We start from the raw sequence: 18,716 nt of genomic DNA, 5'->3' as shown, positions 1-18,716 counted from the left end.
GTGATTGATAGTGATATTGCTGTCTTGGTGGCCATGTGCGCAACTTGTGAAAGCAAACAAGCAGCCCCATCTAGTTGCTACTTTCCATGGCTGGAGACATTAACACCATGGTCACGACTACACTTGAATTTTGTAGGCCATTTTCTTGGCCATTCATGGTTGATCGTGATCTATGCAGGATCTAGTTTTCCATACATCTCCCAGATGTCTCCTACATCATCTCATCATGTGATTAAAACCTTAAACCACATCTTTCTGATCGAAGGTCTGCCAGAAACAAGAGTCATGGACAATGGGCCTCAGTTTAAGTCTGCCGAGTTCACGTCTTTCCATGCATCCAATAGAAATACTCTTGTCCACATAGCACATTTCCACCTAGTATTGAGTGGTCTGGTGGAGCAGTTCATTCAAATGTTTAAGGATGATCTATTGAAGCTTCACCATCACCACTCTCTGCACAATGCACTCTTCACCTTTCTGGCCTCCTCTCAATTGACAGCACAGGAGGGGACCAGTCCAGATGAACAACTGCATGGATAGCTGCAGTTATCACTTCTCTCCCTCCTCCATCCACGGCAGCCAAAGAAACCGCCATTACGAGGTCGTATGTGCATTACTTTTCCATCTGTGATGCCGTCTGTGTCCTAACATTCTCCTGACAATGCCACCATTTGACTCCAGCTGTAGTGACCCAGCTGTTGGGACAGGCAATTGTTCAAACGCAACTCCCAAATGGTTCACGCTGGTGCAAACATCTGAAGCAAGTCTGCCCTAGGAAACTACCATTGGCAATGAACACAAACTCCGGGCCTTTCCTTGTTCCAAGTTGTGATGAAGCAAGCTGGGATAATTGTACTTCCCTTCTTGTTTTGCCATCTGCCTCTTTAAATTCATTTTTCACTTTTGACTAATTACCATTAACATATTCGAGTATAATCTGTATTTTCATAAAAGAGAAAGGTTGGCCTTCAGTTTTAAAGAATATAACACCAGATCTAATTTTGTGCTTAGTTTTATGTATGTAAATGATTTTCTAATTTATTTCAACTATTCCTAGTTAGTATCTTTTGTTATAGGGTGAAAGCAGTAATTGTTTTGTAACTAAAGACTGTTGTTGACTTACAAAGAAATATAAATTCTGTAATAAATAAAGACATTTGTAAGGCGAAACATTAGCATTCTTTAAGTATTTATTTGGCTCTATTCGAAAACATGTTAGCGAACCCAGCCCTTCATTAATTCCAAAGTAATTAACAGTTTTGTCAAAAGTATTGTTTATGTAACTATATATTTTAATTTCATCATTTAAACAAATAATTCACCCTAAGCCTTGTAGTAAAAGAAACTGTTAAATGGAACACATTTTTTTATGTATTCAGTTAATTTAATGAGTTAAGTTTTAATTGTAATGTCCATAAATTTAACTTAGAATAATGTGTAGTTCCAGCACCTATTGTTGTTGAGGATATATAAGGGACCGATTTTTGGTCATGAGACAGTCAGTCCACGGCCGAGTTTCAGACGAGGAACCTGTGTTGGTTAGAATGACAACAATGCATCAACTTAACAGTGAAATAAGTGTAACACAATTAGGCCATGTGTTCAAGCAATGACAGTGTCTGCTCCATATGTACCTTTCGATTCTTCAAGAACTGTGAACTTTGTGGTTATGTTCTTACTGCACATAGATATTCAGCAGTAAACTATTGTAGCAGTATGTGGATGTTTGCCTGCAAACTGTTAATGAGGCTTATGGAAAGTTAAAACAATAGTGCACTGGCCATATAACTGTGTAATATTGGGGGGTTGTGAACAGTGAAAGTAAAAGCCTGTGAAATGTAAATGTGCATCTGTTGGATACATCGTTTACAGTAGACAGTAGTTGTAACAACCTATTTTCCAGCCAGTGTAGCAGCCAGTACATCGACACCGAGGACAACAACCAAAGACATAATGAAAGTATGGGATGTTGTCTGCATCACAGCAGGACGCTGTTGCCCAGGCTTTACATCTGATGGCTCCTTTGTCTTCCCCTGTGAAGGGTGGTCTTCCATTGCCCAAGCTCGGGTCAACACCAATGGATATTGAGCAGAGTGCTTGGGACCAACATCTACCAAGGGGCCCTGCTGTTGCCATGTAAATTGACCCTGATGGCAAAATCAACTACTGTCTCTCTCATCCTCTTATGGGGAAGGGATTCCATGTATCTGAAGATCATCTAAATGGATTGTACAAGGCATTGCCTCCCCAGGCTGTATCCATCACAACAAGGATGACAGACAGCAGGACAAGTGTCACTAGAGTTCCTCCCTGTCAGGGATTTAATTTCTCCACTGTGTCTTGTGTACAGAACGGTATCGGCATGAATTCCTACACATCTCGGCCATATGTGGTGGCATTGGCAGTTCAGTCCTCCAAAGCTCTTTGTGCCACCTCTTAGCAGCCCGTGAGTCAGAGCTCAATCAGAAGCCACCACAGTGGGACCTATGACTTTCCAGCAATATCTTGAGATGTATCTGTCAGGCAAATGCTCAACCTTCATCATTAGGGATCATCAGTGGCGTAGTCTTCATGTCCCACTACATTTATTCACTGTGTGTTCCAGGTATGTGCCTGTTATTGTCTGAGAAGTTGCATTATTTTTTATTGAGAAGAATTTTTCTTTTGTTAGTAAATCTCTCACTGAGACCTTAATAAACCTATGTTCTTGTATACCTGTTCATTATTATTGCTTATCAAGAGTCTCCCTGTGAGAGGTGTAACAGTCCCACCACCCTCTTGGCACCAACATGGGATTTGATAGCCAGGAAACTGTTTGTTTTGCCCTGGATCAACGCCTGTAAATGACCCTTGATGAATTCCTCATAATGGTGCATGAAGTAGCCTCAGCACATTGTCCTGTGGTCCAGTGCTGGCTGAGGAAGGTTTTGTCAGTGGTAAGAAAGAATGGCTGGAGCATATTTTTTATAACCTGACCCTACTCACTCAAAACCATGCAGGGCATCTTAACATTGGTCTTGTAGGGCTCTGACAGCTGAGTTGCATACTGCTCCCTCTCTGACTTTGCATCCCCCATCTCCTTCATGTGTCACATTGGAAGATGTGATGCACATGAAGTTATTGGCCTAGCATTTTTGCCAACATTAAATTGGTGTGCTGCTCCTGCCATGCTTGCTGCCTCAATAAGGCATCCCAGTACAATGATTTTCACCTTGACGCAATTGTCCAGTCCTGTGAGAGTGTCCATGTCAGTGTTGATGAGACAATTCAGGGAGCTACTTGGTTGCTGGCAGTGGACACACTTTCCAGATTCCTGTATGTAGCACACATGCTGTACACTACCAACCCTGTCATCACGCATGCCATTGAGAGGATTATCACCATTGAGGGGGCATCTTGCACCCTGGCTTAAGATGATTGGCCCCAGTTTACATTGACTAAGCTGCAGGTCTCCTGTCGCCACAATGCCATCAATCCTATGACCACCACTCCTCTTCACCCCACCTCCTACATGAAGGTTGGGCGGATGGTCCACTGTCTTAAATTCCAGATAAGGAAGGTCTTGCAGGTGTCATTGACTTAGGTTGCTTTCACAGCTTCCTCACAACCTATAGGGCCACACCCATATATGGACTTGGCCCTGCCAAATACTCCACAGGCATAGGTGTTAGAACTCCCATATCCTGTACAGTGCACCCATCTTACCTACAGGTCCATCTCCCTGCAGGGTGCCTGTATCTTGGCACATATATTCACCTGGTGTCTGGTGTGGGCTGAAGGGACATTGTAGATGACACGGGCCTTAGGCTGTTTGACGTCACAGCCAGGTATGTCCATTTAACCCATCATCACAACCAGCTCCTGCTGTGACCGCAGTCGTATAATGTTGATGAACTTGCTGCCCCCTCCAAACCCCACACCTGACACCAGGGGCACCACTAACCATGTCTCTCACCCTCTCCACTTGCCTCTTGCACCTTAGTATATCCTTTTCCTCTGCCCTGTCCCCCAGTCACCAACAGTGGCACCAGAGCAGTCTCCTCCTTTGGGCACACTAACACCTCTGCCACCCACACAGTCCTCGACTGGGTCTCCTGCTGGGCAAGAGCCTATGGTCCTAGATCCACTGGCGACAAGTGCTGCCTCTCCATGCATCCAATCCTGCCGTCACCATCATAGGATACAACATTTTCAGCTCTGTGTGCCAATTTCAGGAGAGTGGATTTAATACGCCCCCTCCCCAGTGGACACAATCAATGGCACTACATTTAGCAGGTGCCACAAGAGGTATGGCCACCGAGGCATGTAGGTGAGGCCAATAGCAGCTTGGATCTACTCAAGTGGCCATGCTCCAGTTTCATATAGTACACTATTTGCGTTGTTTCCAATAATGCGTAGCTTCTATACTGATGCCAATCCTGCTCTGGACTTTGACTTGCTACCATTTTTGGCGTTTACTCAGTTCTCCACTCACCGTGGACTTAGCTGTGGTGTTTAGTGAGAGCAGGCATTGCCTGCAGAGGAAACAGCAACTGCTGAAATTATGTTTTTCAGGAGAGCCACAAGTCGCATTCAGTAAGTTTTAGTGATCACTTTAGTTCTATAATATTACAAGAGCATCATCAGAATCACTGAAATTTACACTGTGAAATAAACAACAAAGTGGGACAATATGTAACCTTACTTTCATATTAATGAATGTATTCCATTTACAGTATGGTAACTTACACTTAGAGTACAGTAGGCTCTGAACACTATGGGACTTAACATCTGAGGTCATCAGTCCCCTAGAACTTAGAACTACTTAAACCTAACTAACCCAAGGACATCACACACATCCATGCCCGCGACCGTAGCAGTCGCGCAGTTCCAGACTGAAGCACCTAGAACCGCTCAGCCACACTGGCCGGCAGAGTACACTAGTTGGGTGATTACATTGCTGGTGCCAGAAATTGAGTACAACAGTGTCTGCAACATCCATGGCAATGTGCATTCAAAGATAATGTAGTATTCTTACTGTACAAGATAATGTTCCACATATATACTTATTGATTCAAATCTCTCTCATGAAAAACCAATGCATTTCAGTTACTACACTAACATCAAAATATGACAATATTATGAAAAGGATATTGCTATTCACCAGTAGTGGAGATGCTGAATAGCCATCTGCATCATACCCACTAACACCAGATTTTCTGAACTGCGCAGGTGGAAACTCTCCCTATATTATATCCTGCATCCCGTAACCCTCCTGGCCTCAACCTTCATTGGCCGGCTGAAGTGGCCGAGCGGTTCTAGGCGCTACAGTCTGGAACCGGGCGACCGCTACGGTCGCAGGTTCGAATCCTGCCTCGGGCATGGATGTGTGTGATGTCCTTAGGTTAGTTAGGTTTAATTAGTTCTAAGTTCTAGGCGACTGATGACCTCCGAAGTGCGCATAGTGCTCAGAGCCATTTGAACCATTTTGAACTCAATCTCCGTTAGTCACTGTCCTTTACCTATATCCTTCCCTGTTCACAGTCTTTTTACTTCTCTCTTTTTTCTGCTGACCCCTGCCCCATCCACCATCTAATGTCCTGACTGGACGTAGCTGCCCCACCCTCTCCCTACCTTGTCCTGTATGCTCCCACCAGGCAACACTTTACCGGCCACCACCCCTAGCCTGCTCTCCTTCCCCCTCCCCATCCCAGCCTCCTCCTTACCCCCAGTGCTCAGTTTGCTTCTCATATTGTGCACTGATGTGCACAGTCTGGCCTTGGCAGCCATAGATTGCATTGGTGTGTGTGTGTGTGTGTGTGTGTGTGTGTGTGTTGTTGTTGTTGTTGTTGTTGGATTCTGTTGAAGGCATGTTTGACTGAAAGCTTCGTTTGACAGTCTTTTTGTTGTTCCTATCTGTGGCTCTGCATCTCTGCTATATGGTGAGTAGCAGCTATACTTTTCATAATATTATCATTCTTCCATCCTGGGTTTTCCATTGTTTAGCATCAAAATATGGTAAGCAGCTTCCGTTTGTTAAGTACTCCTTATTCTTATGGGAAATAGAAATGTAAATTTCAGCTGCCACTTTGGGCACGTGTATAGACAACTTTTCTGCACTGAACAAAATATCACTGCGCTGCAGTGTCTGTCAAAATACATCTTCAAAATATCTTTACAAATGTATCGCCAAAAATATACATAAAAACATATTTTTTGAAAAATATTTCTGTTAGGATAACATGGCAGGTAGCTGAGACTGGTTATCTAGAGCATTTGATCAAATAAATTCCTGTAGAAATACGAATTTTGTAACAAACAAAAGAAGTTTACCATTTTTTGATGTTAGTGGAGTAACTGAACTGCATTGCTTTATCAAGAGTTAGATTCAAAACAATAAGTGTATCTTTGGATGCACACTGCCATGTACACTACAAACACTGTTATACATGTTGTGACAGTGCCACAACATTTAACAGTGACACCACGACAGTACGCGCAAATGGCGATAGAGGTGCTCCGCAACTCGGCCGAGCGCGGGAGCGCCACCTAGCTATGAATGGCCCCGGCCGCATGTCACGGCACAGCGGTTGAATAAGAGATACTGAGTTGTTATCATGTAACGAGCTATTGTTTCTAAGTGAGTGTGTTTGAATATCCACGCAATTATTGGTGATTAAAGGTTATAACACTTTTTGGCAACGAGTTCGGATATTTTCACTGCGTTGTGGATTTGTGTGTTCGTGACGGGGCAGACATGGAACAGCTTATGCAAGCGCTCATTGAACAACAAACACAGCTGACAGCTGCTATTCAGGCGCTGTCGACGTCGCTTACTCATCATCTGTCTTCCTCTTCTCCACCTCCATTCCCTCCTTAAGACAAGGCCGCTGAAGATTGGGAGGATTATGAGAAGCGTTTGTGGCAACACTTCTTGGTTTCGGCATTGTCGACGCTCCTATGTGTAAGTCGTTATTTCTATCTTGGATTTCCCCATAGATTTATCAGCTGCTATCTCAGTTAGCCCCTCTGCGGACCCCTGCCTCTCTGTCCTTCCAAGAAATGTGTAACTTATTGTCTAACTATTACCGAAAAAACACCCACGTCGTTGCCGCCCGCGTGGCGTTCTACTGGTGTCGTAAACAGCCCCATCAATCTTACCGGGCTTGGGCGGCGGAACTACATGGTCTGAGTAGGAAATTTCAGTTTGTCACGGACACTCATCATGAGTCTTATGCTGATTCAGTGGTTAGGGATGCTATTCTACGGCTTGCTCCTGATAAAGAAGTTCGGCAACGTGCCCTACAACTGCCAAACCCGTCGTTGTCGGAAGTTCTAAGCATCGCTCAATCCTTTGAAGTGTCACACGCTCATCGGTATGAGGATGGGTCAGAACGACCCATCGCCTATGCTTCCAAGACCCTCAACGATGAGCAACGGTGTTACTCTCAAATCGAAAAGGAGGCCACAAGTTGCTGGTCTCTCTGTTCAGCCCATCGGCGTCGCTTCTGGATAAGGCAGCTCACCGCCTGCAACACTGGGTCTTATACTTGTCTCATTTTCACTATGAGATTCATTATCGCCCCATGGCCCAGCACGCCAACGCTGACGCATTGTCGCGATTGCCGATGGGCCCCGACCCGGTTTTCGATCGTGATGAACTACTCTGTTTCCACATTGATGAGGAAGAATGTCATGCGGTCGAGGGTTTTCCACTTACAGGTTCGCAGGTCGCGTCGGCTACTGCGTGGGACCCGGTCCTGCGTCAGGTGATCGGATTTGTTCAATGGGGTTGGCCAGACAGGACCAAGGGCCAGGCATCGGATCCCCTTCGCAACTACCATGCCTTGCGCCTTCGTCTGTCTGTTCATGATGGTGTTGTTCTTCTGGCCATGGATGGCGCATCTCCACGGGTCATGGTGCCAGCCTCTCTTCGCAAAGATGTTCTCAAACTGTTGCATGAAGGCCATTGGGGTATTTCTTGGACTAAGTCCCTGGCCCGCAGGCACGTTTATTGGCCCGGTATTGATTTGGACATCGCCCACATGGTTGCTGCGTGTGGTCAGTATGTTCAACAACTGGCTGCACCTCGTACAATGCCCTCTCCGTGGCCTGATCCGGCACAGCCATGGGAACGGCTGCACGCTGACTTTGCCGGCCCTTTCCTCTGTACTTATTGGCTACTGTTGATTGACGCCTTCTCGAAGTTTCCGTTTGTTGGTTGATGTCTGTCGCCCACCACTGCGGTGACGACGCTGGCTTTGTCCAAAATCTTTGTGGTAGAAGGTCTTCCATCCACAATCGTCACGGACAATGGCCCCTCAGTTCTTTTCGCAGGCCTTCCGTGATTTTTGTACTGGACAAGGGATTCATCATGTTACAGCACCGCCCTTCCATCCACAATCGAACGGGGAGGTCGAGTGCCTTGTCCGCACTTTCAAAAGCCAGATGAAAAAATTCCTTAGTGATTTTTCCACAGATGACGCTCTGCTGCAATTTCTGAGTTCTTATCGCTTCACGCCTCTGGGTGATCGCAGCCCTGCTGAACTCTTGCATGGCCGCCAACCGCGCACTCTACTGCACCTGCTTCACCCTGTCAGGCCTTGTGCTGTGTCACCTAGTGCGGGAAAATACTCGGTGGGCGCCGATGTGTGGGCACGAGGGTATGGATCTCGCCCTAAATGGATTCCAAGGGTGGTCAAGGCTCTTCACGGCCGCCGGATTTGTGAAATACGTACGGACGACGGCATGGTTGTTCGCCATTACGACCAAATGCGCCCACGAGTGGTGGCCACGCCGGTGCCACTGCCCCTTCCTTCGCCTCCACCAGCCCGAGAAGCCAGTCCTGTCGCTGCTGCCGATCTACCGTACGTGTTGATGCAGCTGACGTCGCTACCGCTTCCAAGTACGCCGGAACTGGCCCCAGTCGCGACGCCGCCTTCTCCGGGACCCATCTCGCTGGAGCACACCCCCAGGTCCACGACACCTATGGATGCTGCTCCGGAGTTTTCACCCATCATCTCGTCCAGGAGGCACGTTCCACGCACGGGCTTCCGTCCTGGACATTTTCGACCATACTCTCGTGTCTCTCCGCGGGATCTTCTCGGGGCCTCACAAGAGGCCATGGATGTCTCCGCACTGTCCATGTCTCCAAGGAAGTGAGTGTTTTTTGTTTTTTGTTTTTTTTTTTTTTTTTCAAGGGGGGAAAAGTGTTGTGACAGTGCCACGACATTTAACAGTGTCACCACGACAGTACGCGCAAACGGCGATAGAGGCGCTCTGCAACTCGGCTGAGCGCGGGAGCACCACCTAGCTACGAACGGCGCCGGCCGCATGTCACAGCACGGCGGTCGAATAAGAGATACTGAGTTGTTATCATGTAACAAGATATTGTTTCTAAGTGAGTGTGTTTGAATATCCCTGCAATTATTGGTGATTAAAGGTTATAACAATACATCCTATTTAATCTTTGGTGCTAGGAATGTAATCAGCAAATTACTGTACTTTAAATGGAAGTTACCTTACTGTAAATGGAATATGTCCATTAATGTCGATGTAAGAGTCCATATTGTCCCACTCTGTTGTATATTTCACAGAGTAAATTTCAGAGATTCTGATGGAGTTCTTGTAATATTATAGAGCAAAAATAGTCGATAACACTTCCTGAGTGTGACTTGTGGCTGTCCTGAAAAACTGAACTTAGCTGTGTTTGCAGTTTATGCATTTGTAACAGTTGTGAGCACTTTAAATAGTTTTCTTGCTACTATTTTGCTACAAACTAATTAATCATGTAATTATAATACTTTGCACTATTGTATCAGTCTGGGATATTGTATTACAATTCTGAGTAGCTGAATTGGCAGCTTTTACCAACATGTATCCAATGACATCTTGGTTGTTAAAATGTGATCATTATTATTTATAATCTTAATTTTACAAATTCCAGCACTTTCCTACCTTTTGTTCTTAATACCTTTTTGAAACAACTATCATATGGAGAAGCTATTATCACCAGTAATTTTCTTTCAGAATTTACTATGAGCTGGTGTACTTGCTTATCATACAGCATATCAGTAACCTTGTTTACAGTGTCTCCCTGTAACATTATTCATCATATTCTGCCATGCTGCCTGTTCAGGACATAAGCTATTTATTACCTACCATTGACTAATAGTGCCCACTGGATTATCCATTACATCATTGTTATCATGTTACTGTGTATCTGCTCTTAGTGAACATGCCCTCTGGTCTCCAGCTACAGTTCCAGTGCACTCTTGTAGCGTGCTGATATTCACCAGCATTAGTGTCTACAAGGCTGTGCCAGAGGCGCTTGCAGTCTGCTACATTTAACTCTCATCCGGTTAATGAGTCTTTCAAGTTACACCTCGTATTAGGGTTTGTTTACATTCTGCTTGCATATGGAGAACAAAAGAAATTACTTTTTCACTGCTCCTGTCTGCATGCTAATTAGTTTAATTTTGTCTTCATGGCCTCTGTGGGAATGATGCATTGAAAGAGGTAGTATATTGCTAAAAGTCAACTTAATAGTTCAAATGGCTCTAAGCACTATAGGACTTAACATCTGAGGTCATCAGTCCCCTAGTCTTAGAACTACTTAAACCTAACTAACCTAATGACATCACACATCCGTGTCCAAGGTAGGATTCGAACCTGCCACCGTTGCAGCAGCACGGTTCCAGACTGAAGCGCCTAGAACCGCTGGGCCACAGCAGCCGGCAACTTAATAGTAGTGCTTGAATCTTTGTAAGTAGGCATTCATAGAATAACAGGCACCTATCTTCTATTGTCTCACATTTCAGGTTCTACAGCTTTCCTGTTACATTTTCCCAGGGTTCAAACACTCCAGTGACCATTTATGCTTCCCTTCTTTGGCTATATTCTATAGCCCCAGTAGACCCATCTAGTATTGTTCCCACACATGTGACCAGATACGCCTTTTTTAACTAAATGTTGCTTGATTGTGAGTCTGAGGGTGTGGACCAGCATGCACAATTGATTTTCATAAGTCTATGGTCCTTTTGTTTAGTCTAGGTGTCATACATTGGGACAAACAAACATTAAGCTTTCTACTTCTTCTGAAGTAGAAAACCTGCACCCATTTATACAAGCACATCTCACACACATGACCACTGCCTGTGGCTGCTATGACCAGACTGCCTTTGCCCTTATCGACACAAAACTGAAGAAAATTGGCAGATGTGAATTGTCGTCCATTGGCTGAGACAAGGATCTTGGGAATACCTAAAAGATACAAAATATAGAACAATGCTGATACAGTACTAACAGTATTGGTTGATGTTGTGGGGGATACAAATGGAAATTTATTGTATGTGACTACCACTTCAAGGAACTTGAGTGCAAAAAATCTGAAGTCACTGCTAAATCTACAGGTTTTTTAAATTTTCTGTATTCTTTCAAACTTACCTTTGTCACTACACTAATTATTAAAATTTTAGAGGCAGCTGAAATTCTGAATACTTTTCTACAGAATTACTCTCTACAGCTCCAAAAAGCCATTGACAATATTAATGGTGTCTCAGATGATAGTTTTGATGAAATATGAGGCTATTGCTACTTGGAACTGACCAACAAAGTTGATGTTGAAGATCCGTAATTTCCAACCATTCAAAAGATTTCTCGATAACTTGATGATGGTCAGCATAACTTGCTTTTGTCAGCCCCACGATTATTCTGAGGTTTTTGATATTATGATTCAGTGTTTTGAGGATCGATTTTCCAAAGCTACTATGACTCAGTTCAGAGAAATAGAAACATTTCTTTGTCTCAGCGCTAAAGATTGCATGCAGGAATGTAACAGAATGTTATAAAGATGACTTTGACCCAGAAAGATAAGCTTTGCCCACAAATATGATGTTAGATGTAAGTATAAAAATTATTTCATTGAAAGTACAGAAGACTTAATATGCTTCTTTTACTCAAACATGCATATTGGTTAATTGATTCCTCAGGTGATGAAATTGATGAAGATTGCTTTTACAATTCCTATTTCTGCATGTGCAGCAGAATGTTCTTTCTCTACCCTTACAAGATTAATAACTTTCCCTGAATAACACCATGATGACATGGAAACTGAACGACAATGTTATCATGCATGTCCATAAACAAGAAACAAAGAACTTGAACCTATGGCAAACATTTTCATCAAATGGTCCACTGTTCATAATAACACACTCTTTATGAATGAGAAGAGACATAGAGTTTGTTCACATTTATCAAGTGTTGCTCATTCAAAAATATCTGAAACTGGATCTTCAGGATGGTTAGTTTTCAACATCTTTGAAGTGTAATTTAAAATACCCACATTTATTTTCAAAATCTGTCACCCCTACCATAGTGTCTTTTTAAAAGACACCTTTGACAAACTAGTTATCAACATGTCCTGGTTCATATTTGACCAGAGACTCCTGTAGAAATAGCTTTCAAAAATTTAAAATATACACAACTACATGCCAATATATTTTTTCTCTCGTGTGTTTTGTCTATAAATATTATCATGAGCATAACACATGGAGGTAGAATGACGTGCACAGCAAGCATAGAAATCTGAGCTTGGTGCAAAAGGGTGTTCACTACAATGGAACAAAACTCTTCAGTGATCTTCCTCCTGAAATAAAGACAGAGATTCATAACAATAATAAGTTTGAGAAAGCATTAAAAATATTTCTGCTAGAAAATGCTTTTTACAGTCTAGATGAATTTCTAAATAAATAGATTGTAAGATTTTAATATTATATAATACAAGATAATATAATGCCTCTAAGAATGTTATTTAACTTGAGCTCTGTATCCGTTTGTGCCCTGTATATGTTTTTCTGTAGTGTTTTAATGATTATAAAAAATTTGTGTCTTCTTTTTTCTGTGTTGCTACTCAGAGAAATTACAGTATAAATTTTCATTTAATTATGTACTCAAATGTCTGTATATGCTTGTGAACCCAACACAGTTGGACCTATGGAACATGAAATAAAATCAGTCAATCAATCAATTGAACAATCAATGAGATCCAATAAAGACAATGTCTCTAACTTTCTGAAACCTACATGTGCCACAACATATTGCTTGTAAATCACACAGTGAGTACATACTTGCATATTGTGCATGAGTTGGAATCAATGGACAATACATATCATTCCCTGTTTTCCTCTTAAATAATACAATGTATCACAAGAAACAAAAAATTATTGTATGCTCAAACAATGTTAAGTATTCTTTTCATCAGTTAAAGATGCAGAAATTCAGATCAAGGTATGTTTGAAATTTTGTGTCAACTTTTCCAGAAGAGATTATAGTGTGTCTCCTGTGTATATATTAGAAATTTTGCTTTCTTAGATAGACAGTCTGAGTTAAATATCTTTGATCACGAATCACTTTCAGTGAAACTTTTCTGTTCATAAATAGAATCTGATTTTTTGATAATGTTTTACAGTTGCCATTCAATGTAAAATGTATTGTACAAGTTTTGTACTTCCTTAAATACCATGATGATTTACATATGCGTTACTTTTTCAGGGGGCAGCATTGTGCTGCTACAGGGCGTATAACTTCAAGTAATCCAAACCTGCAAGCAATACCAAAACAACCTGTGGCTTTAAAAATTCTGCCATATGAAGGTAATGTTGTATTTACAAAAGTATTACTTATATATTCATTTTAAATATTATGTTCTCTGTGGATTACAGTATCTGATAGTTTTACACAGCTATTCGAATGACATTTGATAGTACAGTACACAATGATAATATTCTCTTACATAGGTTTGCTAATGGTATAGAAATGATATGCTTTTTATCTTCTTCTAACTGTAAAAAGTATCTAGTGTGTGTACAATCTATTAAATTTTAATCATGGTAACAACAAAGAACCTTCTATCATATCAGATAATTGATATCCAGAAAACAACCAGAACAGGTGTAAGTGGATACCTTTGTAACTGCATTTATACTTCACACCCCAGCATATGGTCCACGGAGAATATCTGCTACCAGCATCATTTGGTCTGGTTTTTCCTTCCTTGGCAAATGATATTCAGAAAAAAATAATTATTACCACATTTACATAAATGACTATGTGCCTTTAACATCACCAATGTGCCTCTGAGCCATATGGATGTAAGAAATATCACGTATTCCTATGTTTAGGGATATACCAGTGTGCTGCACTATATCTTGTGCTGCACTATGTCTTTCTTACAGCTATACCCACTGAAATGTTTAGGAAGTATTTATAATAAAATCTTGGTAGACACTGTATACATCTTACATCGCTCCTCTTGCTGTACTTATGATTGAGTCATGTGAATTAGGAAAACCTTGTAAATATGATAATATCATAAGCTGTGGTAAATGTTTTCTTTGTTATCCGGCATACAAAACTTAAATAATATCCCATCACAAGGTAATTAAATCTGATTCCCCCCCTTTGTAAATAGATCACATTCACATGAAATAATATTCATGTTGTGTTATGTTTACATAAAATATGTTCATGTAAATAATGCAGAGCTCTTAAGTGAATGTTCTTATATATGAACAGTCCAATACATAAATCAACAGTGAAGTTGCCTTTAATCTATGTTTGACAAACTGGAACTAAAATGTCATACATTGTCTGAAAATGTTAGTAATCTTATTTTTTCATAAATTATTATCTGAGAATCCATCAAAGGTATAAGTACAATTTATGCTGCCTATAGTCACCTTCTGTTATCAGTTGCTATTGAGCTGTCTGGTACACACTATAATACGTACTGAGTGAACAAATAATAAGAAATTTTGCATGTTAACTTCATTAATTCTGAGTTCAACAGTATAGGGCAAAAAAATTGGTTCCTGGTTGGCCCACCTAATTCCACAGATCCATTAAATTAATTAGAAATTAAATTAATTGTACTATAAGTGCCAACAATGTCTTTTAGAACTTGACTTCTCATCACAAAAACTGCATTCCATTTTATTCATACAGTATCTCATCTTATCAGAACACTTTCTTCGATAGAAATTTGAATCTTTGTACTAGAAGAGTAACCTTATATCTTATACTTTCAGCAATAGTTTTATTCCACTCCTTAAGTCTCCTAGTTCCTCTAAATACATGTTAGTCTGAGTATTCATAATGTGGCATCTTTTTACACAGAATCCAATAAATAGCTCAAACCTTATCACTCATAAAACCCTCAGTACCACAGAAGTTTCAGTTCTCTTCCTTTACCCCTACTCCCAAATTTAACCATGTTGAACTTGTCGAAGACCTACTCTCCTTCTCCTGATTCCTGCAATGGAAACACTTCTTTGCCACCAGTCCCTCTGACCAAAGCCAAACTCATTTCAACATTGAACCCTGCCTCTCCCACTCCCTACCATCATCCAACCATGATCCTCGCCCCCCTTCCACCTAACCACCACTTGGTCACCTTTTGGGAATTCTTTGCCTCCAACTTGGCCTTACCATCCCTCCCCATGTCCCTTCCTGAGAACATCATCCTTTCAGCAGAAGAAAGAACAATCTTACACAACTTCATAAGTATCTAATCATCCTAGCTGCACAAAAATGTTCCACAACTATTGTTAGGAATTGCAGTGACTATTTGATGGAAGGCCTCTGCCAGTTATCTGACTCCTCCACCATAAACTCTGCCAGAGTAATCCAATCCCAGAAGTCCAGCATAACCTCCAACACCTGCTTAAAGCCTTAAGCCCATTCCAGACACTCTTCCCTGAATGCATTTCCCTCCTCATCCCTATGACACCCTGCACATCCACTTTCCACATGCTCTCCAAATGTCACAAATGTAACAATCCTGTATGCCCCATTGTAGCTGGTTATTGCACCCCAAAATCTCCAACCAATTCCCCATAATCTAGCCTCCCACATCAAAGATACCAAACATGTCCTTCAATGCCTGTTCACCATCCCCACCTCTTTACTTCCTGGATCCCTACTCGTAACTGCTGAACCGTCCCCTCCCAACATCTCTCCTGCCCATGATCTTACCACTATTGAACACTACCTTTCCCAGTTTCCTTCAGACTCCAAGCCCACTACCTCATTCCTCACACACTTTACCTCAGCTCACAACTACTTCTCCTTGAAGATATACAAACAAATTCACAGCACAGCCATGGGCAATGTCCTGGCACCCTCCTATGCCAACCTGTTTATGGACCATCTAGAGGAGACCTTTATAGCCTCCCAAAATGATAAACCCCTTCTGTGTATAATAATGTATGGAAAGGTCAACTTGACTGAGCACAATGTAGGGGGAAAAGCATGTGCATGTGAGTGACCTACTGAATGTGTATGTTTGTGTGCATGTTTCTCCTGCGAGCTTGAGAAAGGAATTTAATTCCAAAAGCTAGTAAACAAAAGCTCCGTACCTTTTGTTTGTGTACCTCTCAATGACACAGTGCTTCTGCCTTTCAGTGAGTTGTCTCCTTTATTCCTAAATAATTCATTATTCTCAACCCTCACCAATGCCATTTCCCCTCACATACCTAATCCTCCCACTACCCTCAAGAACCATCTACAAAGGAGTGTGCCATTCATCACCCATTACCACCGCAGGCTGGAATAATTGAACCACATCCTTCGTCAGAGCTTAGATTACCTATCATCATGCCCAGAAAGAGGCACTTCCTACCCAAGATCCTTCCCACCCATCCTAAAGTGCTGTTCTGTCTCCAGCCAAACCTCCACAACATCCTAGTCCATCCCTATGTCACTCCCAATGCTAAACCGTTGCCTCAGGGATCAAATGCCTGTGGAGGACTCAGGTGTGAGATCTGCCCAATCTGCCAACTCAGCACTTCCTATTCCACCTGTCACAGGCTTCTCCTACCCAATCAGAGGCTGGGCAACCTGTGAAAGCAGCCACGAGCTCTGCTTTAGTCATTGCACAACTTTTTATACTGGTATGACTGCAAAACAAATGTCTACCAGGATGAATAGACACCGTCATGCTGTGGCCAAGAGCAAAGTAGACCAACCCATAGTACAACATGCAGCTAAACCTAGCGTGCTTGATTTCAATGGCTGCTTCACTACCTGAGTCATTTGGATCCTCCCCTTCACCACCAACTTTTCTGAACTTCACAGATGGCAGTTATCCTTACAATACATTCTCCACTCCCAAAATTATCCCAGCCTGAACCTATGGTAAACCTATTGTCCCCACTCCCTCCATTCAACAGTTTCCACCCCCTCTGTCCTATCATGTCTTCCCTATTCTTGTCCCCTGACTCTGTCTGATGCTTTCTGCCAATGCACCTGCCCATCTTTCCTCTTCCCCGCTCCTCACCTTTTTCACTCCCTGTTTCTCCTGCCCTCCCCTCCTCACCTCCCAGTCCCAAAGTCTCGTGCTGCTGTGCTTGTTGGCAGTCTAGTCCATCTACACTCCATCAGACACAGTGCTCTTCTCTCCCCTTACCCATACCCTGTTATCCTTTTCCCTTTCCTGACCACTCCAGAGTCCTGCTTCCATTCTATGTTACAGTTGCATTCTTCCAGTCTGAGCTGCCATTGTTGGCAGTTGTGTGGATGCTGTGTGCTTGCTCTTGTGAATGAATGTGTGTGTGTGTGTTTGCATTTCATTATTGAAGAAGGCTTTGGCCAAAAGCTAAATGTGTAACTGTCTTGTTTTGCCTGTCTTCAACTCAGTGAGTCATTTTTATGCTGAGTAGCTATCTAACTTTTCCTTATAAAAATGTTGATATTCCAATCTGGAGTTACCATTGTTTGATTGTGAACTTATATGTTTAGACCAACTAACTGTGATGTCTTGTGTTAAATTCACATGACCCTTTTCTAAACCACAAATGACCCACTCCACTGTTCACATTCTCTACACAGAAAGCAGTCTCACATTTCATATTGCATCCTGACAGGAGCAAAGTGTTTTATATGAAGCATTCACTTTAACTCTGCCTTGACATTGTTGCAAGTATATTTAATTTGATAAAAATCTTCATGAACTTCTAACCACATCATGTGATTAAAATTCTGTGAGTATTTATAAATTTTATTTTATTATTTACATATTATTTCTTGTCACTTGTTCTACCATTATTTTCTCTTTCCTTTTTTTCTTGCCAAGTTTTTAGCTTTTTTTATGTTGGTTCCCAGTCTTTCCTACCATCATTGTTAACATGTAAACTATTTACATTCCTTTGAATTGTTTGTGTGTCATTAAATTTTAGGGATCCTGATAACACACATTCTTGTATATTACATTTTATAATTATTTATGTATTATTTATTTTTTCAGTGCATAGAAGAGACAAAATTTTGCTATTGCGATCACCATATCATACCAGAGATGGGTACACATTGTTATCTGCTGATTTTCAACATATAGAGTTACGTATGCTGGCCCATTTATCCAAGGATCCCCTGTTAAAAGAGATACTACAGAAACCTGATGATGTTTTCACTTCAATGTCTAGAATATGGTAAAAATTATTTGTGTATGACTTTGGATTAAATTTTTTTGATAGATGGAAGATATATTAACTTTGCTCTCCAGAATGTGATTCAGTGCCAAACACTGCATCAGAAAGAAAACCATCCAAATGTATCTGTCATTTGTTATGCTGATATTCTCCCAGTCATAATTTCATGGGGTCCGGCTAATTTATTATAAGTACTGTTCAGAAAGTACTGTGACTTACGTTTCACTGATGTGCAGTGAGAGATGGCACTAG

General features: G+C 41.8%; 1 protein-coding gene across 1 annotated transcript in view; it reads left to right on the top strand.

Moving 5' to 3' along the window:
• The window catches only part of LOC126158426 (DNA polymerase nu-like), a 247,083-nt gene that overhangs the window by 144,596 nt on the left and 83,771 nt on the right, over positions 1 to 18,716 (top strand). Inside the window, exons 8-9 of the mRNA XM_049916442.1 lie at positions 13,531 to 13,631; positions 18,281 to 18,464. Of these exons, the coding sequence (XP_049772399.1) occupies positions 13,531 to 13,631; positions 18,281 to 18,464 (285 nt within the window). The remainder of the gene's footprint in view (positions 1 to 13,530; positions 13,632 to 18,280; positions 18,465 to 18,716) is intronic.

Source organism: Schistocerca cancellata, chromosome 2, assembly GCF_023864275.1.
Source record: "Schistocerca cancellata isolate TAMUIC-IGC-003103 chromosome 2, iqSchCanc2.1, whole genome shotgun sequence".
NCBI classification, from domain to species: domain Eukaryota; kingdom Metazoa; phylum Arthropoda; class Insecta; order Orthoptera; family Acrididae; genus Schistocerca; species Schistocerca cancellata.
This window is presented reverse-complemented; position numbering and strand designations above follow the sequence as displayed.